General features: G+C 42.8%; 1 protein-coding gene across 1 annotated transcript in view; it reads right to left on the minus strand.

The window, feature by feature from the left end:
- Nucleotides 1-246: 246 nt before the first annotated feature.
- COMMD1 (copper metabolism domain containing 1) overlaps nucleotides 247-26,933 on the minus strand; it is a 126,502-nt gene continuing 99,815 nt past the window's right edge. The window contains exon 3 of the mRNA XM_032763286.2: nucleotides 247-388. Within this exon, the coding sequence (XP_032619177.1) occupies nucleotides 281-388 (108 nt within the window). The 3' untranslated portion in view covers nucleotides 247-280. The remainder of the gene's footprint in view (nucleotides 389-26,933) is intronic.

Below are 26,933 nucleotides of genomic sequence, written 5' to 3' on the forward strand. Positions count from 1 at the left end.
AAGGAAAGCCACGCTACTCTAACATGTAGGGCTTCATTATGCACAGCGTTACTCAGCTGTTATGCAGTTAGGCAAGTAGCCCCATTGAATCCAATGGGATTTCTTGTTTGAGTAAGTGCTCACAAGTGTCAAAGTGGCACAACCGAGCCCCCAATATTTTATTTTATGATCAAATATCACTAGACTATTGGTAACAATTTCCTATATAAAAACAGAAATTATTAACAAGTACTAAGGCCATCTATGTTCTGAGTCACAACCTCTTTATTTATCTTAACAGTCAGGTGGTCTGTGTCAGCGCCGTTATGCTCTTTTCAATCTCTGACAGTTTCTTCAGCATTTGATTCACCCTGGCCTCATCAAATTCCAAACACAGAAATTCAGATTCCTAGAAAATAAAAGGAGAATAATAATATTTAGTTAAGTAAGAAAACTGTTCTTGGTGAAGAAAAACTGCATAGGTCAGCACGATTGCTGGAGGGGACACTGAATATCATTGAGGGAGATCCCCACAATACTTGATATCACAGAACAGTTATGCCTACAGACAATTAAGCAGCAGCACTGATTCACTCTGAAAGGCCGGGTCACTCCATTCAAAAATATAGTTATTCTCAAGTGGGGTATAAATCAGGATAAACGAAGCAGAAGGGATCTTGTCAGGGACAGAGGAAATAAACAACACAAGAAAAAATAAAATGTTTCTAACCACATGGAATTAGTTAATAAAAACCATCAGGAAAAAGACTTCATGAGATTTCTCTCCCATCAGTCCTACTCATCAACATATCGGAGCTGGATAAAGTTCCTTGGATAATTTGGAAGATAACATTAGATATAGCAAGTGTATCTGCCTGCATTGTAAATGCAAGTCCAGGTGAAGCTGCACCAATGGTAGAGAAACACTGGGAAATAATTATAAAAATGCTAGTGCAGACACAGCTACTCTGCAGTATGACAGGGACTGCATATCAGACACTAAGGTCAGAAATAAAACAAGAGTGAAAATAGAAATCATGGGGGTTGCATTTTTATATTACAAACCTCCAGTGTCTTGAAATGCTCAATTTTAAAAAAAACAAAGCAAACCCTACATTCAAATACAGTAATAACTTCTTATCCCATGAAGGGAGTGCTCTTTTTTGAGAAGAAAGATTAGACTATTCAGCCTTCCAGGCAATCTGACTCACTGAATATCCATGAGTTCTTTATCTCAATATACATACAGCACAGTTTACTAAGAATGGAAGGGCAGCCTCAACTCTGTTTTTTTTTTTAAATCAGTTAGACTAAAACCTTTACCATTACTTAAAAATACCTTTGTTTCAACATTTAGTATTTTTCAGACTTAATTCTATGCACTTAATTGATTATTTAACAGATAATATCAACTTGAAAAATGTCTGAAGTTGATTATCTAAATTTCAGAAACGCATTACATGAATTTAAAACAAAGAACAAATTGTTTTTCATATGCACATGAAGCAACTTCACTGCTTGCTTTCTTTTTTTAATACAAGAATCTATACTGGTTTTTCAAGGAGAAAAAAGGTAGAGAGAAGTGCAAGCAAAAGAAAATATATACACAAAGAAGTTAGCTTGTTTATTAGCAGCACAGATCAAAGAGAACATACAAAACAATCATAAAAGAGAAATAAGTGAAATGACAGAACCTGATTTTTAGTACGTCAAGCAACGGTGCACTGAAATTGCACCTGGAATAACCACAATTGCATGTACAAATCAGGGATGTGGGCTCAATTGTACAATCTGCACACACATTTATGATAACTGCAATTGTGCCACTGAATTTTTGAAAATCAGACTCTAAAATTTTCAAGTGTTACTTAACTCTACATTTATCATGTGTCTTCATGTTGTTGCCCTCTTCATCTCCCCGCAGCTCACTTAATGGTAACTTCTCTGTTACAGCTCTCTCTACGGGACAGTTCCTTCTGCATAAATTGTTTTAGATTTGCACTTTCTAAAACTGATTGATTTATTTATTTGAACTGCTACTTAAACTCATTTTGAATCCTTATTTGCTAATTTAATCCAACAGACCAAGAATATACAATCCAGAATCAGGATGTATATTAGCATGGTGCTCCTTTGATAATCCTCTACAACTTTTGTTTTTTTAAAATAAAGCTTTTTACTGATTTTGATTCAAACAGTGCAGTGCCATGGTAGTCAGAACTAAATTCGTATTGGTTCAGGAGTCACAAGACAAATACAAATAAATGCCCCAACCCAACAAATAATTATGCACAAAATTTTTCAACAAAACCTATTTTAGCGTTAATGTAATATTTTTATTTAACTATTCAGGTCTATTATCTTCAACAAATACGTCTCAATAAGATTTTTATCCAGATGACAGCTCAGGAATGTGAAAAAAGAAATTGTATAAATAGGTTTGAAGGCTAGGACTGGACATCGAAGACAACCTCCCACAATTTATTGCTATACTTTGCAATGCCTATTAATGACACATTTCACAGAATACACTTTGGCACCCTGTAGCCACATATAAAATACATACCCCTTTACGGAGCAAAGTTAAATTTGATCAGTCTGTGGTATTAAAATGATTGGTATGGAATTTGACAGCTGATCTCCAGTTGGCTTTGTGCTCTGTTGCAGCTTCTTGACTAGGTAGAGTGCACTGGAAAAAATCCAGGTCTCTCTCACTTGAAAATGCATTTGGAATTGTATGAGATTTCCTCATGCTCATGGTGGAAGAGGGAACCACAAGACAATTCCTAACTTCCTAGGCATTTTGATTGGTAAATCATCTTGATAAGACAGTACTTCAAACGATCAGTTATGCAATCATCTGAGGCTTTATAGTTGCTCCTGATGGGGGTAAACTAACATTTACATGTGCAAGCATAGGCAATATGCAATTTAAATCCACAGCTTTTGGCGTAACCACTACAAATTGGAACATACAAAGCCAATTTCTACTTAAAGAAAAATATGCTTCCAAGCCTTAGACTGCAAAGCTTTACTACTTTTTGTCTTTCTCAAATACACCAAAGAAATAATTTTGTGCACAGCTACAAAAAAGTCCATTATGTCACAGATCATGTTGTAGTCTTGACTGTGTAGATGAGATCAAACCACCTTTGAAACATGTTCCCAACCGGTTTCACAGCTTTGATCTCCAAAACCAAAACCAAAACCCACACTAGCAAAGTTCTATTTTGACATTTTAGAGAATTTGACTAAGACATGCTATAGTCCTGGGGTAGGGTGACCAGACAGCAACTGTGAAAAAACAAGACAGGGGGTGGGGGGCAATAGGGATCTATACAAGAAAAAGGGACTGTCCCTATAAAAACGAGACATCTGGTTACCCTATTCTGGGGTGAAATCCTAGTCCCACTGTATTCAATGGCAAAACTTTCATCCACTTCAGTGGGCCTGGGATTTCACTTTTAAAAGAACAGAGCCACAATTATGCAATCAGAGCTTCACTGAACACTACTGATATCAACAGGTGTCCACACAGATGCAAAAGGTCTGTTTGTGCAGATCCAACTGTGGATCAGGGCCTAGGCTTGTAACACAGCTCACCTACATGATCAGTGTGAGGGATTGAGCCCATGGTTCCTGTATCAAGAAGCTTAGCTGAAAAGGCAAAGGAGGAGACCCACAGGATGCTGATGGCTTGGAATAACAGGGCAGTGATGGCGTTATCTAACGTGGGCTAGCATGCCTATGGCTTCTGGAAGTGATGCGAAGGAGAAAGTATGCACAGTAAATGGTCCTAGATTTTTTGTACATACTTTTATTACTGTACTGTAAACTGTTGGAGCTACCAAATGAATGCAAGCTCCCCCTTGTAGTACGATAAAGCACCATACAGTATAGGTTGCGTTATCTAGTCACAATAGTACTGCACTGAAACGTGACATGCAAATAGGACAAAAGAAGTTGGGTTCTTTTGACTTCGCTACGATATATAAAGGTGGCCACCTCTCTTTTTAAATTTAACTACATCTGTTTCCAAGGTATTTAGGCCTTGTCTACAAAGGAAAGGTTTCTCAGTAAAACCTAAGGTATGAATTTAAACCAATATAACCACCCTCCTCTCCCCTCCCTTTGTGATGACAAACTTATTCCAGTGTTAGAATGAGTTTTTTTCAGGTTAGGTTTTGCCACTTGGAAAAGAAGGTTAAGTTAACTGAAAAAAGTCATCTCTTTTACCAGAGTAAGTGTCAACATGGTGTAACTAAGCCAGTGTAAATATAGCTAGTATAGTTATTAAAACTTTCTCATGTAGATAAGGCCTTAGTTAAAATCAGAACAATTTTTTTATTTAGACAAGGCCTGAAACCTGAGCAACTGAGAGGAGCAGAGTTTTGAATCAATCTGGTGTTGGTTTTTGGTTTTGGTTTTAATAGAAAACCTATTTACTCAAATTCTTGACAACCATTGGAGGAAAAATAGCTTTCTTTATGAAAGACTCAATCCTCATCCCTTCATTTGAGAGCTAAGAAAATGTGTAGTTCAATTATTTAATGTCCTAAAAAGTCATTCAGTTAAGAATGGGAAAGCAAATTTGATTTCCCTGATATTTTTCAGGTAAAACAATGAGCAGAAAAAAAAGTTCCATATGTATTTTACATGTAAAGCCTGGTTAAGGAAGTCTGAAGAAGCTCTGACGCATGCCTAAAGTTGATTATTAGGCCTGTGAGACAGAGGCCTGAATTTCAACTGAGGTCTTAATAAAAGAAACAGAGAGAATGTCTACACTGCAATTAAAAACTCATGGCTGGCGTGGGCCAGCTGGCTCAGGCTAAGGGGAGTGTGCATGTACTTTAGCTACATCTAAGGCAGTGCAGGACAGCTGTCTATGTTTCCCCAGAATACACTGATACAAACACAGTTAGGCACTATGGTAGATGCACAGATGCATATACTTGTGTTGTGAAAACAGATGCTGTGTAGGCACAACTCAGCCTTGTTTGTTGCAACCTGAACAGAGAAGAATGTCATGACCTGGTTTCTGAAGTCACGGCACTCAGTAGCGTAGCTAGGAGGGAGCGGGGCAGCGGACATTCTCCCACTGAGCACAAGTGGCGCCTTTTCAATTTCTTGGCACCTTTTTAATTTTTACTCACCCGGCGGTGCTCCAGGTCTTCAGTGGCACACCCTTCACTCGCTCCGGGTGTCTTCGGCGGCACTGAAGGACCCGTCGTCGAAATGACGCCGAAGACCCATGGAGCGAGTGAAGGTCCCACCGCTGCGGTGCCGCTGAAGACTGGGAGTGCGGCCCCATCAGTAAAAGCACCACTGGGTGAGTAAAAGCGCCACTCCTTTTAGCACAAGTGATGGTTCATAGACTTCATATGAATCACTGACTTTGCAAAAGACGGAACTGATTTAGCGTCTTTAACTTCACCATGTATTTTCTTCTTTTTGCCAATTTTTTTTTGCAGACATTAGTATCTCTTTTTGAAATGCTGGCTTGACTGGGATTTCTTTGAGACTTCACTCCTAGCTGCATAAGGTAAAAACTCAAATACAAAGTGCAGCAGGAAAGCCTCCAAACATCTAGAGGCTCTACGTTAGAGATTAAGAACCAGCATTAATTTCTGACCTTCCTCTAGCTCGTGTTACAAAAACTGTAAGTGGTTTTAAAAAGCACGAGCCATTAAAAAGCGGTTTTACATTCACACAATGACAAGAAATACATTATTAATTTCTATTATCTCTGTTTATTAATTGTGTGTAATACTACAGTACACAGAATGCTCTTCTGACAGTAAAGTGGAATTATGGAAACCAGGATTTCGTTAAGAGGCAATATCAAGGGTGCTTGAGTTCAGAAGTATTGTCCTTTGTTCCAGTCTCAAGTCAAAGTAATCAGTAGTAAGTGATTAAACAATAAGAGAAATAAGTTGATAATTTTTCATTGTAATGTGATGCAGGAAAGGCTGAACCAAGCAATTACTTCTATAAATTACTCTAGATGTATTCATTTATTGCATCTCCTTTGCTGAAGTCAGATTCCTTTATGGCTAAGCAAAAAATAATTACCGGTAATTCTTTAAACTTGTGTGACGAAGTGGGACTGTCCTTAATGTTTTCTCTGAATACTGTGTGGGTGCCTCAGTTTCTGGCCAACACTCTGTCTCCTGGCAACTAATGGCCCGGGCCCTTCCCCGCTGCAAGGGGATGCTAAAGGTGTCGAAGAACAAAGAGGTCAGGTGACCTCCTGGCCTGGGAAAGGAACTCAGCAGAGGAGGAGGGGCTGGAGGGAGTTTCAGTTGGGAGCTGGCTGGGGATGGGAAATGAGGGCAGATGGGGGTGTCTGGCTGGCTGGGCCCCAGAACGGATCCAAGTGAGGGGTCCCGTTCTCTGTACCTACAAGCTCGGTTTTAGACTGTGTTCCTGTCATCTAATAAACCTCTGTTTTACTGGCTGGCTAAGAGTCACACCTGACCGCAAAGTGGGGGTGCGTGCAGGACCCTCTGGCTTCCCCAGGACCCGCCTGGGCTGACTCGCTGTGGGAAGCGCACGGAGGGGCAAAGGATGCTGAATCTCCAAGATCAGACCCAGCAAGGTGAAGCTGCGTGAGCTGTTTGCCCTGAAGACAGTCTGCTCCAAGGGAGAGGAGGCTCCTCAAAGTCCTGACTGGCTTTGTGGGGAGCAGTTCCATAGCATCGCCCAGGGACTCTGACAACTTGGATACCCTTTTTCCTTCAATACCACAGTGATTTACAATCAACCAAGCCTCACAAGACTCCTGTAAATTGGAAAGTATAACCATTTTACAGATTAATAAACAGAGGCACAGATATTAAAATGATTTGTTTAGCAGGGTGTGTTAACAAGAAGTCAGCACTGTATCATAGCTAGGACAGTAAAAATGAGAGAAGAATTCCAAAACCAATATAATAAAATTCTGCCAAAACATGTGACCAAGGAAAACATTTTAGAGGAGCATCCCAGAGTATGGGTCACAGGGTCTTAAATTAAGGATGGCTATGATTGGTTTCCAGGAGTCTGTGTGCCGGTTAGTCTGTCCCCAATCCTGCCATCAAGCTTTTGCAAGTAGACAGTGGCCCACTGCATGGATCCTCCTGTGTGGATTATATTGAAGGTTCAGGGCCTCTGTCCTTTTGGTCTGCTTCCCACCCATGTTCTAGTGAACAAATCTGTACTGGAATAAATAGTACAAGAAGCTGTCCTTGGAACGTTTCAGATGTAAGCACTGCTTACATGTCTATTTCAAAGTTAAGTGGAATTATATTTAGAAACAAGAAGATATACAAATACAAACTCATCCTTAGTATGAGCTAACTAACCATTACCTATCTTTAAACAGAATTATCAACATCATTGGGTTTAGCTAAATTTATGCCTGGCAAATGACTTTCTTCTAAACAGTAAAATAAGGAACTGGGAATCTGTCTTGTGTACGGACAGCAGGCCTGGACCCTGGTGGTAAACCAGTGAGCAATTAGTACTTGATATGTATTTTAAACAAAGCTTCCTTTCAGTACAAAGACTTGAGTAAAGTTGGCATCAAAACAGCTAGTTGGGGGTAGATAAAACAATTACAGAATTCAAGCCACACAAATATGTAGTTGAAAATAGTACAGCAAGTCACTAATACATCATATGAGTCTGTTCTTTGTGATCATCATGTACCAAATATGTACTTCTAGCAAACACTTAAGTGACTGAAATGTCCAAAGAAATATTTATCTCCCATAGCAACGTCTAGAAGCAGAAGCAAATATCAAAATGTTAGTTTCCAGGGTATTAAGTTAAAAAGAGAGAGAGGATGTTTAAACCATAGATCCAGTATACAAAATGACTATCAGCTGATGCATTCAATGGACTTTGTTCACATTGGCTTAACAGAAGATAGGTCTATTAAAAATATCACTTAACTTGATTAAGTAAAAAGTTTATATATGTAATTGGATGTATTCTTGCTTAGCAGCATGTGTTAGTTTAGCGGAAAGAATTTCAAACAACATTTGAAAGTTTCTGTGTGTCATACCTTCTAGAAATGTACCACTTAAATCTATTTTAATAATTTTAGAGAGGCATCAGAGAGGTGATCGTATAAACAACACCTCATATCATAGGTGATTAGCTGGGTGGAAAAGTGGTTACATGAACTATATATTCTATAGTGCACTATACAGTTAACACCTGATTCAAAAGAAAAGCTAGGCACACAATGTAAACAAACACATTTAAATGAACTTGCACAATCGTTTACATATATTGCATAACATTCTGACTGGCATATACCAACACTCGTATCTCAGAAGTAGGTAGTCATGGGTTCCATTTTCACTTGAGGATGAGGACTCTCATGAAATACCAAAACTACAGTGATTTTTCTCTTGCCACCAGATATGCATAATGGCGCCAATATGCTGTTTACAGAATCACAGAAATGTAGGGCTGGAAGGGATCTTGAGAGGTCATCTAGTCCATCCGCTTGTACTGCAGCAGGACAGAGTAACCTAGACTGTCCCTGACAGGTGGTTGTTAAACCTGTTCTTAAAAACCTCTCTTAGAAGCCTATTCCAGGCATTAACTACCCATATAGTAGGAAGTTTTCCTAATATTTAACTTGAAATCTCCCTTGCTGCGCATGAAGCCCATTACTTCTTATCCTAGCTTTAGTGGACACTGAGAACAACTTTATGACAGCCCTCTTTGCAACAACTGTTTACATATTGGAGACTTATCAGGCCCCTCCTCATTCTTGTTTTCTCAAGACTAAAACATGCCCAATTTTTTCAACTTTCCTCATAGGTCAGGTTTTCTAAACCTCTTATTGTTGATGCACTCCGCTGGACTCTCCCCAATTTGTCCACATCTTTCTTAAAGTATGGTGTCCAGTCCAGGTCACAGAACTCCAATTGAGGCCTCACTGGTGCCGAGTACAGCAGGACAATTACCTCCCATTTCCTATGTACGACACTCCTGTTAATACACTTCAGAATGACCTTGACCTTTTTTGCAACAGCATCACATTGCTGGCTCATATTCAATTTGTGATCTATTATAACCCCCAGATCCTTGTAGGCAGAACCACTGCCTAGCCATTTACTCCCCATTTTGTATTTGATTTTTCCTTCCTAAGTGCAATACTTTATCCTTGTCTTTACTGAATGTCATCTTGTTGATTTCCAACCAATTCTCCAATTTGTCAAGATTGTTTTGAGTTCTAACCCGCTCCTGACTTCTTGTCATCTGCAAATTTTATAATCATACCCTCTATTCCATTATCCAAGTCATTAATGAAAATGTTGAATACCATCAGACCCAGCACAGACCTCTATGGGACCCCACTAGATATGTCCTCCCAGTTTGACAGTGAACCATTGATAACTATTCTTTGAGTATGTTTTTTCACCCAGTTATGCATTCACCTTATAGTAATTTCATGTAGAGTCTAGACCACATTTCTCTAGTTTGCTTATGATAATGTTATGTGGTACTGTCTCGAAAATCTTATAAAAATCAAGCTCTCTCACAACATGTGAAATTTTCCCAGCATTTTCATTTGCTGGTGATGAAACTTGTCTTTATTTCAGAGTTGTGGAGTTAGGTACATGTCACTAGTTCATGATGCAATATTACGAAGGTGTAGCTGGGTACATTAGTAAATCTGAGGGTATTCCATTAGAAGCTGGACTTTTCTCTTTTCCATCTCTATTAACCCCCTCTTCCCACATAGGCTGTATCAGCATGTCTTCCTGTAATGGTGGCTGTCCTAATCTACTTAGAGCTTCATTCCTGATGCTTGTTGCAAACCATTGGTTCTTCAACTATAGTTTACAGCCCTTGCTGGCAAGCCATGGAGAGCTGGCTGGTCACGTGGTGCTCTTTCGTCTCATTTCCAGTTGCTAAATTGGATAAGAAGACTGATTTACGTACACAAATATTGTTCTAATATTACTTTCCATGTAAACAATTCCCGTAGCTACCATAGGAATGTTATGCAATCATAAGTGAGCCTTGCTCAGTCCTCTCACACACCCCAGTAGTGGAAAATTACCCAGTCTTGACTCTGCATAGCTACACAGAGACTGCTAACTATTGCTCTGCTGAGTTCATTTTGCCTGAGGATACCTGTCATTCTTAATGGATCATAACCACAACAAACGGATGTAAAAGAATAGATAAAAACATAAGTTGTCGTGACAATGTACAGTAAAGTGTGGAAGGTACCCTGAAAAGGGAAAAAATACTAATTGTGCCCACTTTTGCTTTTTCCCAATTCAGGATGAGAGTAGCAAGCACATAGTTTCAAATGGGATAAGTGGGGATATTTATGTTCATGAGCATGCCGCATTTTTGCTGTTTAAACGTTCAGATAAAGTGCACCCAATAAATGGTAAAAACTAAAAACCATGCTTTGCCTAGGGTTGCCTCTCATAAGGCTCACGCTAGTGCAGCATGATGTAATAATATGAGGATGTTGCATTGAATCATCTATTATGTTGCACCACATCATGATCACATTGCAGGCCTCAAAAGTTATTTTAGGATCCATTAATATCCTGCAAGATATAGCAGGATGTGGGATGACCACATCAAAATTTGGATAATCCCAGAAAACTGGGATGGCAGTCCTATTTGCCCAGTTGGCTTGATATGAACTCATTTCTGACACAATTTGACTCTTTTTTATAATCAGATTTAGAGCTATTTTTATAATAAGCTTTTAATTGTGACATTCAAAAACCCTAGGGTAAAGTGCAATGTATTTCCATAATTCTTCATCCAACAGACACAATGAGTACAAACACTTGGTATTCAGAGCATCTCCCAGTTTCTCTTTATTATTTTGGAACTAAATGAACTGAGACTAACTGAAGTTAACAATTATGTCAGCACAGAAAAAAAAGTTACCTCTCTTTCAGATTTTTTTTTAAATCTTTTTAATGTAGAATCAATCATGTAACATCACAGATTAAATAGAAAAGATTGCAGAGGTTGGAGAAATTCCAGGAGCACAAGGCTATTGGGTATTGTGCAGTAAATTTAATTTAACTGCTTTTATGTTATTAATTTATTGAAAATTTTCCATCTATCATTTTGACCCTTAAACGACAGATTTATGAGCATGCACAGACACATTAACCTTCTCGCGCTTGTACCTCTCAAAATGTCCCACTAACTTTATGTAGGGAAAATTTTGCTCCCATCAAGGTGCTACAAGAAAACTCCACTGTATCATAAAATAGATTTTAATCAGCATATCTAATTACAAAGGAAAAATATATTTAAATGTTATATAAAATAAAGAATTAAACAGAACGCTGACATCTAAACAGTTTGATGCTGAAAAGTTAGTTTTTGGTTGTAATGCTCTTTTTCAATCCCTGACTATTTCATATGTGAGTTTATTATTATTTTGAGCCCTTTAAGTGTCTTCCTATTTTAGAGATTATATTTAACTTGTTGCAATTTCCTTTTTTAAATAGTTGCTCACTCCTATATTAAATTTTTACCCTAGGTGAATCCTTATGCCCTACTACCAGAATAGGGGCCTGTTTCACCTACTCGCCCAATACCTTTCACTGAGGATTTCTTATGCATTCTCCCAACTAAAGAAAAAAAATGAAATCAAACCACAATGTGTAAATGGCAAGCCTGATACCAAGCAAGTCATGTATGCATAATGTCCAAACCAGCTAATTATCGTGCATTTGTGATTATCCATATCATGTTTCCTTTCATTACTAAAAAGGGACCTGAGTCATAACTACTGTGAATACCTACTTCCAGATGTTGCCAGGACACTGTTCATTCATTATTGATTGAGATTAGCTGAATCTTTGGATTAGCTGTTTTGGACAAAAATTACTAAATGTCCTTTTCAAGAGCATAAAGCAGTAGTGTCAGTATGTCAGAAATAGCATGAATAATACGCCAGTCTTCTAGATATAGGATAATTATTCTGGATAATGGAAAAATTATAGTAAAAATTTATGATGGTGGCTCATACCAGAGGTTCAGATAATTGATATGTATAAACATCAACAGAATGCCAATTCAATTCTCATATTAAAGTACCATTTGAAACCAACTTATTTTTATTGTGAAAACTATGTGTGGTCGCTATTGTTAGGTACAATACTGCAGCATTTAAAAAAATGGTAAATAAAGCATTGTGAGATTACAGCAAAAATCTTTTATGTCAGCATAACTGATTGATCATAAGAACCGGCATACTGAGTCAGACCAAAGGTCCATCTAGCCCAGTATCCTGTCTTCTGACAGTGGCCATTGCCAGGTGACCCAGAGAGAAGGAACAGAACAGGTATCCTCTGTTGCCCATTCCCAGCTTCTGGCAAACAGAGGCTAGGGACACTATCCCTGCCCATCCTGGCTAATAGCCACGGATGGACCTATCCTCCATAAACTTATCTAGTTCTTTTTTGAAGGTCACTTAAATTCTTCTTAAAGCTTGATTTCTTGGATCTCCATCCCTACCTACTGATATACTCAATCAGTTGGCAGAATTGCTGAGTAAAATCATTTTCCAATGCTGTTGGATGACTTATTTAAGTAAGTGTGGAAATTACGTCAAGTATAGAATCAAGATGCATTAAAACTAGAACTACTCCTTTTTATGAATAAACCATTCAGTGTCTATAAGAGAACTCCTTCTGGAGTATGAATTTCTGTATAACAGATCATAAATATTGTTCTGTATTTTACATTCTACAGCTTTTGCCTCAGATGGGAAATGAGGTTATCACTGTCAAAATCAAAGGATCAAGGCTAGGTTCTTTAAAAAAAAAAAAAAATTATAGCACCTTCAATCCAAGCATCTCAAAGTGCTTTAAAGCATTAGGGTGAAATTCACCCATGCAGAGGACCCACAAGAGCCTATGTGCCACTTAATTAGATCCCACTTTAGAACCGCAGTAAGGGCATAAGTGTTGCTTACGTTACTTAGGGTCTTGTGCAGGACCTCTGCAATTGGCTGGGTTTCACCCAATAATGAATTAAGCCTTGCAACACCCTTAAGTATTTCCCCCATTTTACTGATGGGGAACTTGAGGCTCAAAGAGATTAAGTGGAAGTTGTCATATCTGTTCTGAATTTGCTATTAACAATTACTAGGCTTGTGAAACCATGAATGACAAGGAATAGTCTCTAACTGAAAAAAAAAAGACCCAGATTCTGATACTCCTACTCATGTTGCCTAGTATCTCCCTCCATGAGTAGTTCTAGTGACCACAATGATTTAATCTGAACCACTCATGGCGTAAGGTGGGAAGGGTATTAGAACATGGCCTTTAGTAGGAAACCACTTGAAAGTGTAGCAGGGCCCATCTGTAAAATAACCAGTTATCTGAACTGAAAGTCATATACGTCTGTTACAGGAGCCCTCTATGCAGTATTCTTACAACTTTCTTTAGCACAGCATCTTCCAAGCAACAATTGAGCATGAAAAGCTCTGTATGGAATCACATTTCTTCCATTCCATATGTTAGATTTCTCCTTTCTTCCTTGCCACACTCTTGGTAATTCCAAATATTCAATTGGGAGACTACAACAAATCATGATATTTTGATTTCCCCCCCCAATTTAGGGGGAAGCCACCTGCCCGCCCCCATTAGTTGGTGAACATCTTACAGTGGATATCCAACCTTGAATGCACACACAAAACTGCAACCTCCTTGTCCACTGAATGGAGGGGCACTTAATTTACACTCTCCTATCCTCTAGGTGTGGGGACTTTCCATTCTATTCCCTCAGTCTAGCTGGACTGGATAGAAAACTACCCCATACATTCCCTCAGTCCTCTGGGCCCTGCCTACTACGATTCCCAAATCTTGCTATATTTGTTTTGTTTTTTTTAAAAAGGGTTCTTATGAATTTCTGATTTCTGCCAGAGTGGTGTGAAGAAACCTCACTGTGAATGAGAAATAGGTATTGTGTTTAGAGTCTGTTTTCCAGACCCTTCCTCATCTTTGTGCCCCGACAGCATGAGCTACAAATAGCCAGCAGGGTGCAAGAAGTCTTAAAACAATTAAAAATGCCGTATTAGATGCCAGGTACACCGAGTACTGTACAAAACAGGCACTGCTGGCATTATAGACAGGCAGGACTTTCACAGCTAAATTAAATTACATTATTTGGAATGCCACTCCCTTTGGATCAATACATACATTTAAAAACTGAAGGGGATAAGCTACGTTTTTGGCAGAGCCATCGGCTTCCTGTTTTTTGTCTTAATTACACTTTCTCCAGATGATGTTGGCCCCCCTCCCTCTGCAAGACTTCCCATTGCAGGTTCTCACAAGAGTACTGAAAAATAGAAAGCAGCACCATCATTTTTTGTAGTTCTGCTGTGTGAATCATTAACTAACAAAGAGGCTGTCAGAGCAAGGGCTGCAACGATATGTGAAGTCAGAGGTGAAAGTAACTTAAAGGACTTGCTGGCACTCCGGAAACCGGAGGAGGGGCATGGCCTCCACCAGAAGAGGCGGAGCCTTTAAATCCCCAGGCCCTTTAAATCAGGATTTAAAGGGCCCGGGGCTAGGGCTGTGGTAGCAGCAGCTGGGAGCTCCAAGCCCTTTAAATCACCCCCTGAGCTCCCAGCTGCAGAGGTGGCTGGGAGTTCTGGCATTCAGGGGCAATTTAAATGGGGCAATTTAAAGGTCCCGGGGCTCTAGCTGCTGCTACCGCAGCAGAGCCCCAGGCCGTTTAAATTGCTGATGGAGCCCCAGGGCTTCAGCAGCAGGGCCTGGAGGTCCAACTGCCACTACCCTCCAAGGCCCTTTAAATTGTCTCCAGAACCTTGCTGCTGGAGCCCTGTGGTAGCAGCAGCAGGAGTCTGGTGACTATTTAAACGGTCTGGGGTGGTAGAGGCAGTGGGAGCCCTGAACCCTTTCAATAGCCACTAGAGCCCTGCTGCCGCTACCCCAGGACTCCGGCAGGCTCTGGGGGCTATTTAAAGGGCCTGGGACCTTTAAATTGTCCTCGGAGCCCTCAGGTAGCAGCAGTGGGGCTCCAGCGGCAATTTAAAGGGCTCGGGGCCAGGGCTGTCCTTAGGATTTCTGGTGCCCAAGGTGGAATTATTAAACTGATGCCCCTGAACCTGTCTTGCTCTTAGCAACACAAACATAACCTTACTCTATTGGAAAACTTGCCACATGCATGTTATTAAAACCAGTTTAACTTAGTGAAGCCCCTGTAATGCTGATGGACTAGCACTAAAGAAGCAGCACTATAGAAAAAATTCTGATTTGACAGAATGATGCAAATAATATAATTTTTTTAATTTGTCAACATTTTATTGGAAATTTCTATGAAGAGGTATTGAAACAAGGATTTGTTTTTAATTAAAAGCAATCTTTCTGGCTTTTTTGTCTGCAAAAAATCAGTAAGAATGTCATTGTTATGACAAAGACAAAGGATGTTTGTTTGATTGCAAGAATAGCAGACAAGTCAGTGTTCTGACTCCATGTAGAGCAAAGATAGTTTTTAATGAGCTTTAGTTTGAGACAACTCCGTTCTCCTGATGCTACTGTTACGGAATTGTCAGTAGAATACAAGTGGCAATGTACACATGGGATATATGTCAACAAGTTTGCTGGTATGATGTAACTGTACATGTCATTCTCGATTTTGCATGTGGCAACATTGAGGACAGTATCACATCTTCATACAGTTCAAGTCCATAAATCAAAATGATCGCCGGGCTTTCAGGAAGGCTTATGCGACCAGGCGTGCCCACAGGTGCCATGCGCCCGCGCGGGCCTCTCAGTGCACCTGGTACTGGCTTAGTGGACAAGCATCCGCGAATGCTCACTGAAATTCGGCGGCATTTCGGCGCAACGCTCTGGATGACACGCACTTTGCCGCTTAAGCCAGCGCGTCATCAGAGGCGCGCCAGTAAATGCGCCGAATTCAGCAACCCATTTCTCGGCGGATGCCGCTCCACTGCTATGCTCTTCGTCTGTGACCGGCCAGACGAAAAAGGGGGTTTGGGACTACTTACGTCTAGTTTTGCACTTTGTCATTGTTGCTCTTGGTTGCTCTATTTCGTTGAATTTAGTCCTGCTCAGCCCACCTACCAGCTGAGTGAATGGAACTCCAGGCTGACAGCGGGTTGAATGGCTCAGCCAGGGTATCAGCCGCCGGCCTGCTCAGCCTGCTGCCAGCCTGGGGTTCCTTGGGGGTCCCCAGGCCAGCAGTGGGTGCTGAGTGGGGCCGGTGGCCGGGACCCTGGGTGGCAATGGGGCAGCAACGGGAACCCCAGCGCAGTGGCAGGCTGAGCTGCTCAGCCCACTGCTGCATGCCATCAAAAATCAGCTCACGTGCCACTTTTGGCACATGTGCTGTAGGCTGCCGACCCCTGCTCTGTACATTACTAAGGAGATGAGCATATTACAGTTGTTGGAGGACTCTATTTAGCAGTAACAGGGATATAGGAAAGTCAGTCAACATTTTTTGTTTCTCTGATGAAAACTGGCCCACTCCCTTCCCCATACCAAACTCATCACAAATAATTATCAACAACTTAATTTTCTGGTTTTGGGTAAGAGACTGATTTTTTTTTTTTAAATATTGAAATTGAATTCAGGATTGTTAGCAAGCATTTTTGGCGAACAAATTTGTTAAAAGACAATCTAAATGGCGACGCAGTACTACCTTCATGCTTGGCTCACCCCCCAGCCTACTGGTCCAACAGCTGCAGCAGAGGAGGAGATAGGTGGAAAACTGTAGGACCCCAAAATCCACCTCTTGGGGTGCAGAGTGGCAACAGCGGCAGCAAACCCTCAGGTCCAATCACACGCCAATGGGCACCACCGCCAGCCCAACAGACCCTGGTGAAGTTAGCACAGCATCTGATTTCAGGGACGGGGCACCCATGTAGCCACAGCAGCTCATCCTGCCCTGTGCAGCTCCCCCCGGATGAGATGGATCGTTGCCAGCCCGGGAGAGAGACGCACTCCCCAGCTAGGGTGACCAGATCCAGATGTCCTGATTTTATAGGGCCAGTCCCGATATTTGGGGCTGTGTCTTATATAGGTACCAATTACTCCCACCTAGGGTGACCAGACAGCAAATTTGAAAAATCGGGACGGGGTGGGGGGGCATAGGAGCCTGTATAAGAAAAAGACCCAAAAATCGGGACTGCCCCTATAAAATTGGGACATATGGTCACCCAGCAGGTGAGTTCCTTCCCCCACCCCTTCCCAGAGACTCTAGCAGCCAATCTCCTCCCTCAGACTGTGCTACATTTGGCTCGCTCTAGGACCCAGCAGCCCTGCTCTTACATGCTCCACTACTTCCTATCTGTCCGGGCTCCCAGCAGAGCGGTGCCCCGAGACCTAGTGGTGCCCTAGGCGGCTGTCTGTTCTGCCTATGGTTAAGGACGGCCCTGCCCAGGGCACTAGCGGCGGCAGGAGCCCTGGACCCTTTAAATCGCCACCCAAGCCACGCAGCCGCTACCTCATGGCTCTGACAGCGGGGCTGTGGCAGCAATTTAAAGGGCCCTGGGCTCCAGCCCTTTAAATTGCTGCCTCAGGAAGCCGGCCCACCCCGGTATGGCACACCAGCTCTTGCCGGCAGGTTTGTAGAAATTTTGGTGGTGCCCAGAACCTGCCCCTGCCCAAATTCTGCCTCCCCAAACTCCACTCCCCACCTGTCCAAGACTCTGGGAGGGAGTTTGGGTGGGGGAAGAGGTCTGGGGTGCAGGCCCTGGGCTGGGCAGGGGACTGGGGTGCAGGAGGGGTGCAGGGTGCAGCCTCTGGGAGGGAGTGTGGAGGGAGGGGATGCAGGTTCTGGGAGAGAGTTTGGAGATAAGAGGGGGTGTGGAGGGAGGGGGAGCAGAAGTCAGGGCTGTGGGGTGAGGCTGGGGGTGGACTTGGGATGTGGCTGGGGATGAGGGGCTTGGAGTATGGGAGGGGACTCAGGGCTGAGGCAGAGAGTTAGGGTGCAGGGGAATGAGGGCTCTGGCAGGGGCTAGAGATGAGGGGTTTGGGCTGTCAGAGAGGCTCAGGACTAGGACAGAGGGTTGGGGTGCAGAAGGGATCAGGGCTCTGGCTGAGGCTGTGGGCTCTGGGGTGAGTCAGGGCTGGGGGTGAATTTGGCGTGCAGGCAGGTTGCCCTGGGACTGAAGCCAGAGAGAAGGACTCCCCCCAGCCCTCTCCCTGCTGGCAGCAGCGAGCTCTGGGGTAGGGACCCCCTTCTCCCTCCTGGCAGCACACTCAGCCCCCCACTGTCACTGCATGTGCTCCTAGGGCCCCTCTCAGGTCCAGGAATCCCCCTCACCTCTCCTGTGGTGGGTGCCATGCCACGGGGGGTCAGCTGCCATCACATGTGCGCCTCCTCCCCGCTGCTGTCCCTCACTGTAGCCTCACCAGGGCTGCCCCTTGCCCAGCACGGGCTGCGGGGCGACTGTACTGGTGGAGTGTCCCATTGGAAAATGAAAGGCTCCAAGGGGGAAGGACAGACTGCCCTGGCAGTAGAGGAGGGGGGCACTAGAACCCTGTGGCAGCAGTTAATGCAGGCAGGCAGCATGAAGCTGCAGGGGACGGGGAGAGACAAACGCTCTGTTCCAGGACCCAAGGAGGTGCAGGGGCGAAGCAAAGGGGGGTCGGGACACACTCAGGGGAGGTGTGAGGGGGCAGCAAATGGGGCCATGGAGGAGACCCGGCCCCATACATTCGTGGAGCTGGGCTCCCGGACCCTCAATTTTGCTGGAGCCAGGAGGCGGAGTCAGAGAGTGCCCCATTTTCTTGCCGGTAGCTACTGCACCTTTTCTTACCGGTACTCCGTACCGGCCTGTACCTGCTTACTTTCACCACTGTGTGAAGTCTCCTAAAAGTTTTCCATTGAGGGATATCAGATCCTAGAAGCACATTTCCTTCCTTGTTTACAATAAAGATGCTTTACTGTGTTCCCTCTTGTGCAAGTCGGTACGCGTCTTTCTATTTCTGCTTGACATCTCTGTGTTGCTTTGTTTAATTTGTTGTTGTCGGGCTTTTTTAAAAACACACCTGCAAAGCTGAAGTGTCATAGCCAGTAACTTTACCAACGGGTGCTTAATTTCTAAAAATCCAGGTCATTTTCTATTTTCAGGTCTTGTAACATCTAGCATCTGCTATGACTATGGGGGTTGCCTACAGTAGGCTTTGATTTTTTTTTCTATTTCCCACCATTGGTACTGCCAATTCAGCATGGGTATGGCAGGGTGGGCACCAGCATTTTAACCACCATATAATCTAACCCGCTGCAGAGCAGATTTAAATCAAACAGTGGTTAAAATAAAATGTTAAAACTAGCACTGCTCTTGTTAAAAGATGAAGGGCAAACCTAAAATAAAAACCGAGCTAATCCCAGGTATATATGCTGTCTCCAGTGTAACCAGGCTGCAGGAGGCATTCAGCACAGAAATGTACGTATGAAATTCTCTGTCACTTTCACAGAGCTCTACACAGAAAGGTTACACTGATTTAATTAAATGTGTTTCTTTCATTAATCGCATCATGTGTGGACACACAAACCAAGATAGGGCAATTTATGCGTAGTCAAGGCTTTAGACACCTAACCCATATTTAAAGCTTTTATACACACAAAAGTTTATTCACATCAATTATAGTGGCATAGCAGTACAACCAGTAACTGGAACAACTCTCCTAATATGGATGTATATGCCCGAGTTTATGTAGTTATAGCAGTATAATTTACTTCTGTGTGGGAAGGCAAATAAGCTATATCAGTATAAGACACCTTTGTATTGGTACAACTGCATCCAGACTAGGATAGCACCGGTATAACTATTTCAAGTGAGTTTGTATGTGGAGGGGGAAGGGCAGGGAAATCACACTCCTAACTGAAATAGTTATACTAGCCCAAAAACCTGTGTACAGACCAGCCCCAAGATACCTAAGAAACAGGCCTCATTTTCAGAGGTGTTGAGTAATATCATTGGGTTTGAAATCTTGGCTTTAGATTGCCAGTTAGCTTTAACAAAGACTCGATTGGTGATTTGTTCCAAAAGCAAACAAAAGACTAAATTACTTTAACAAATGTTAGAGGCATGTTGTTCTAAAACTTCTCTTTTGTTCCTTCTAGAACGACGTGTGCTTTTGCTCTTGTATGGAAGGTGCAAGATTACATGCGTTGATTGGAAGCAGAAAAGCAGATGGATGAAGAACAGAGTTTTCTTTGCTTATGTTTTTTAATATTTTAAAGAGAAAAAAATATGACCATGAAAAATGAACACTGTAGTCAGATTTACAAATCGTACCGTCACTAGGACCATGAGCCTCTCTTCCTGGTTTGATTATTTGAGTATTGTGTGGCCAAACTTTCATAAACCCTGTCTATGGGTAGCTCTACACTGCAGCTGACTGGTGTAATTTTCAGTTTTGACTGAGCTACCATGTTAAAAATATCAGAGGGGTAGCCGTGTTAGTCTGGATCTGTAAAAGCAGCAGAGAATCCTGTGGCACCTTATAGACTAACAGACGTTTTGGAGCGTGAGCTTTCGTGGGTGAATACCCAATTCGTCAGACGCAGTGGTGCAGACTCAGCGGCACAGGTGGCCTGGGTTAGCTGCTTGACTACAATCCCACCTGAGACCCTAAGTACATGCTCAGGCATTTAGCCTCATCTGCCTTGGCCACACTTCTATTTTTAGTGCGGTAGCTCAATCAGGCCTAGCCTGCATACTTCTTCTTGAGCTGGGAATTACATCTCCCAGCTGCAGTGCGGATGTAGCCTACAGGTTTAATCAGGTTTTGTTACTCAGCTCCGACAGTCATTTGTACTGGTTCTAACACACGTGGTTTTGGCCACGAGGCCATTTTTGCACAAGAAACACGGCAAGCGTGTTTGTGCATCTGCCTCTGTGTAACAGTGTTGCTAGAGCCGGGTTGGTCCCAGGGTATTAGAGAAATAAGGTGGGTGAGGCAATATCTTTTACTGGCGTTGTAGCCTGGAAGTCTCTGGGCTGGTCTACACTACAGGGGAAAATCGATCTTAGATACGCAACTTCAGCTACGTGAGTAATGTAGCTGAAGTCGAAGTATCTAAGATCGAATTACTCACCGTCTTCACGGCGTGGGATCGACGTCCGCGGCTCCCCCTGTCGATTCCGCAACTCCGCTCGGCTTGGTGGAGTTCTGGAATTGATATAAGCATGTTCGGGGATCGATATATCGCGTCTAGATGAGACGCGATATATCGATCCCCGAGCAATCAATTGCTACCCGCCAATACGGCGGGTAGTGAAGACGTAGCCTCTCTCTCTCACCAACAGAAGTTGATCCAATGGAAGAGATCACCTCACCCACCTTGTCTCTGTGTAACACTATCTCTCCAGCAGCAGTGATGCAAGGAGCCGCTGCGCTCTAGGCTGTCCTACTGCACAGTGTTGGGAGGAGGAAAGACTGCTGACCTAGATACACAGACATGACAATACAGCAAAACTGCTTCTCATCACCTGGGTACAAGAATACCAAGCCTACGCCACTGGGCACCATAAGGTTAGCTGCCATACACAGTAACCAAGATTTAGCTGTGCTGCATATGAACACAAAACATGTCACTAGCTGCAAGCCTGGTTAAAAGATGATGTATATAGGGCAGAAGGGTTCATCTAGATTATAAAAATAACAGTTCAATAATCATTTTAAAACTTGCTCTCAGTTCAGCCCTGCTGTGAAGAAGTTCAGCCTGGCCATTGTGACCTGAATTAAAACTTATGCCAGTGTGTTGTGTTCTTGCCAGGCCTAGCCTGGGCATAAATGGGCTAAAAATAAAGATTTTGCTTATGTCTTTACCTTGAGCACTTAGTTCTAATATCCACATAGGCTGAACTGAACTGTACTCTCTCTCTATTGTTCAGGAAGTGCTGTTACTCTGTATTGCCGCTCTCTTGTTTTTTTTGGCCTTGCCTGTACTAGGAAGTTTTTGCAAACCTTTCCCATTGTTGCACACTGTCATTCAGCTCCAGAGTCGGAAATGCTCGTGTGGAAGCACTGTAATATGTACACCTTCTCCAAAGCAAAGCACAATTAGATGAAAGGGTTGTTAAAATGCCATCTCTACTCCATACCAGGGCCCCTAACATTTCCTCCTGAGGGAATTCTGCACCAAAATAATACAAATTCTATGCACAATATTTTAAAATGCTGCAAAATTCTGTGAATGTTATTTGTCAATAAATAAATGTGGAGGCTCCAATAATGGCAGCACAGGCCACTGGCTGCATGAAGGTGAGAGATCACCTGCTGCCTACATCTCCCCATGTTCTTCCCAGGGACCTGGATTCAGCAGTGAGTCTGCATCTGACCCTGACATAGCGCAAGGGCTGGGCCTGCCCCTCTGCACCAGGTGTGAGCGGGCAGGCTCAGCCCAGCAGAATCCACGTGTGGGTTGACAGGGTTCTGTGTGGGGCAATATGGATGCGGGGGGCTCAGTGGGGGATCTGGATTCACAGGGGCTCAGAGGGGGTGGTGGTGGCAGGTGAAGGTGGTTGGGGTTCGGCAGGGGAGGTCTGGGTATGAGGGGTTTACCGGGGGGTTCCAGTGCTGGGGCAGCAAGGCTTGGTGGGGTGGGAGTTTGGCTGCAACTGGTTGGGGCTCAGTGGGGTGGGGGTCTGGGTGTGGGAAGCTCATGGGCGTGGTCAAGGTGCAGGGGACCGTGGGGCTTATCTGGGTGAGGGTTCAATGGGCCTGCCTAATGGGGGAAGCCCCAACTGCAGCTACTGCTGGGGACACCACACACTGGGTTCCCCCTCCCTGCCCCCGATTCCTCTATCTCCTCTTCTCCATCTGCCCCCTGCCCCATCTCCCTCTCTTCACTCCCCATCCCCCTCCCTCTGCCCTACCCATCCCCTTCCTTCCCCACTGCCTCTTCCCCCCTCCCCATAACCTCACCCCTTTTCCCCATTTTCTCCACCCCACCCCTCTTGCCCTACCCCACAACAGACACTGCACAGAAAACAGCACATAGAAAGGGAGCATGACCAGCACTAGGACCCCGAAGGCAGCATTTAGTTGCAGAGTCATCAGAACCAAGTGGCACCCTCCTTCAGCCGGGCAAACCTGTGCTTGCAGAAATGGAGGGGGGCTGTGGCATGTGACCCCGTGTTACCCCCCCACCATGCCTCGCCTCTGTTTGGGACGTGGTTTCTCCTTGCTTCCCTGTCACTTTCTGCAGGAAAGCAAAGAACTCCAAGGGCACACAGAATTCCCCCCGCAGTAAACACTGGAGGAAAACCATGGCTAGTAATGATTGGAAATGTATACAGTTCCCTACAGGAGACAAGCCCTTTTTATAAATGACAACTTCTTAGTCTGCAAGTTGTTCAGGACAAAGATCATTTCTCTCGTACAGTGCCAAGCACATTAAACAAATGCATAACCACCCACCACCTTTGAGAGATTTCATGGCTCTCCCAATATCATGGAACTTGATTTTAAGCAACTTTAAAAATTGTAACTTAAAATTCATAAGAGTGCTCCCAACTATTCAATAGCGATTACAAAAGCGTTTTCAACCACCTGAAGAACCTTATAAAACTCACCAGCAGGTCAGGGGCACTCAAACAATGACAACATATAATAGGTGTCATGAGGCACTGGCCAGCATTTTTACTACAAACAGAAAGTCTTGTTACTATAAACAGAAAGACTCAACAGTTAAAAGTGCTACTGATTACACTTAAATAATATGAGCAGTTCCTTTTACTACACTGAAGGCTTGAAAATACCACTGCAATGGAGAAAGGGACTGCTAGGGGTTATATCACTATTGCAAAGTACAAATCCTTATTAGAACCTACATAAGTTTAATTTTATAGAATAATTATGAAGTAAAAGCAGATAAAATATAGAGCACAAATTTAGAACGGACGAGACACTGAATTTTTTTTTTTTTTAATCTGGTCTCAGACTAACCATGAGAAATTTCAGTGTAAAAGTTTTATGTATAGAAAGTCCAAAATTGGGTTTATATTGGAAGTTATTTTATAATCTAAAGGAGAGAGGCATTGCTTTATTACCACTTCAGGACTTTCTGCAGGGAAGTATCAGTAAAATTGCAGCTCTTATTGGGCCACTGGAGTCAGAGGGAGTCCTGCCACTGACTTCAATGAGCTTTTAACCATGCCCACTGACAGACACCAGCACCACTCGCAGTCACAGAGATAATGAAAGAGTGAAAGATATTTCTTTTCAGGGAAAAAAGAGTTAAAGATTTGCAAATTTTTCACTGCTATTTTACTGAAACTCACGCTTGCCAAGATCTATAATATGTAACTACCCTACCATCCACCTCTCTTTCCTCATGGAGAGAGAAAAGCTAAGAAACAGGACAAAAACTGAAGCTACGAACTTGTGAGTATGCTAGTCCTACAAAGAGACTCTATCCATGTAGCGTCCCACTGATATCAAGGGGCCTTTGGCTCTGTCCTTTACCTTAGTTAATACTATAACTTTGTTTTATTACACATGTAATTTCATAATTCGTTAGAGGAGTGAATGAAGCTGCGAGTGAAGTACAAAATCTGCATTGCTGTCACTGCACCACCCACCTCAGATTTTTAAATAACTGAATCAATCAGGACAGATCAGAAACCATTTTTCATTGTGCCCTTAAAAAGCAGCCTTGTCATGAAGGTGTTTTTTGTTTTTGTTTTTTAAACTCACAATGTTTCACGTTCCTTTTGACAGACTTCACACTAAACTACATCTTTTCGGAAGGAGAGTTGATTCAGAGGAAAATGCTCTACATTTCTGTTTAAATTCAAGGACAAGTAGGAGTAAGTCAAAACCGTTTTTGAAAGAGAACTGCAGAACAGTCATTTAACAATTGTAATAGTGATCCACAGTTCATATAAAGTCAGTCACATAGGAGAACGGCAGATATTAGTGCATGGGGAAGCACAAACTTCTGATATTACCCATCAGCTATTTTTAGCAGGTCATTCTGCTCCCCCACCCTACACTTTGGCAAGGAGTCATGTTCTTAAAGTATCAGAACAGGACCTTGAAAATATATGAGGACTCAACCCCATCTGAAGTGCAGAGTTGCATGTGAATGACTGAGTTAATTTTGTGTAATTTCTGCTCTGAAAGCTGGATTATCTCCCATGCGCCCCCTCCCCTACCCAAGTAACCATAAAGTCCAGTCTGTATCCTCACTGTGCAGTTAGCTTTTACAGGACTTGCTCTGTGGTACATATCTGTAAAGTGCCTTCCAGCTTTCTATAGGCTCCCTTAGCAACCCAACTTAGGGTGACCAGATGTCCTGATTTTATATGGACAGTCCTGATTTTTGGGTCTTTTTCTTATATAGGATCCTATTACCCCCCACCTCCTGCCCCGATTTTTCACACTAGCTGTCTGGTCACCCTAACCAGACTTCTTGGGATTTGGAACTTTTTCCTAGGCAGATTTAAGGTCATTGCTTCTGCTGCAGAGCTACAGTAACAGGACATTTCCTTCCCTTTCATGCCTGTGACTGGACAATATATGTTCTCCCCAAACCTGAGATCTCCAGTGGATTACTCCAAGTTGCCTCTGTGACCATGACTTTCTATGACAGTTATGTTCCAGCAAAACAACTGAAATGTCCACCTCAAGAGTGAAATTTGTGCGTGCAGGAGACAGAGCCTTCTGGCAACTGACCCTGGAACTCACTCCTGAAAGAAAAGACACGAGGTTGACTTCTAACTTCAGCGCTTTCAGAGCAAAAAAATTCCCACTGAGCCTTCCCACAATAATACCATCATAAAAACAGTCCAGTACCCACTGAACAGAAGTGAGAGAGAAAGAAAAATGCATTTTTGTGCACGTGCCTCATAATTTGTGGGTGCACCTGATACTTCAGTTTTATGGCATTCTAACATGTTTGCTTTTAATTGGACAGCTGTTGCACGCTAAGCAGCGAGTTTCTTTGAATTATTCACAGAGATGCTCAAAACTTTTTTCTTGAATTGTTAATTAATGTAGAATCTGGTGAAGTATACAGAAGATGACATTACTCCTACTGATGTACATTACTTTGCCTTCATCTCTGGAGATTTGAAAACACATTTAGCTTCATTAATTAATGAAGCTGTGTTCAACTGCCTCATACTGGTTCTTATTTGTGCCCAAAACCATCACCACCACTTTTAGATACTGCTGTTTTCAGTGTTGTTCTAGCCTTGTTTGTCCAGGATATTAGAGAGACAAGGTGGATGAGGTAATATTGGTTACCGGACCAACTTCTGTTGGTGAGAGAGACAAGCTTACACAGAGCCTGAAGACCTAAAGAACTCAAAAGCTTCTCTCTCTCACCGACCGAAGCTTGTCCAAAATCCAGTGTTGCCTCACCCACTTTATCTATTTTCAGGAAGAACTTGGGGATATAGTATGAGCAATGTGAGAGACAGACGCATTGCAAGAGATGCATGAAGAAGCTTGGGGTGCGCTAGTTGCATTATGACTCAGAGCCAGCAACAGTATCTCACTTTCAAGAGTTTTGAGAAAGATGTGCATGGCGGTATGCTTGACTTGTATTAATTTTTGTCTAGTGCAGACTTGTTGGAATGGCACTGATCATCATAAAATGGGTCTTAATTCCCTTGGATAAAAGGATTATCCTGAGGGAATTAGCTTCGCATTTAGAATTGCCCCTCTCCCCTCTAGTCCCCAATTAATGGCTCTTGAAACAAGTTATGAAAACAATTCTAAATATAAGAGTGGGATTGTGTGTCTGCCTGGGGCTATGGCGTATGTTTTTGGGATTTCCCCCTCACATTTTCCCCCTCAAACTGCTAAATTAAACTAAGTCAGATTGGTGCTAGGTTTCTCCCTTCTCTCTTTTTGAGTCTCAAAAAAACATGAGTGCTTTACTAGTACTCAAAATGAATATTTAATCTATGTACCTAACTTCGATGGATCTGTTTATCATCA

Source organism: Chelonoidis abingdonii, chromosome 3 (assembly GCF_003597395.2).
Source record: "Chelonoidis abingdonii isolate Lonesome George chromosome 3, CheloAbing_2.0, whole genome shotgun sequence".
Classification (NCBI taxonomy): Eukaryota; Metazoa; Chordata; order Testudines; family Testudinidae; genus Chelonoidis; species Chelonoidis abingdonii.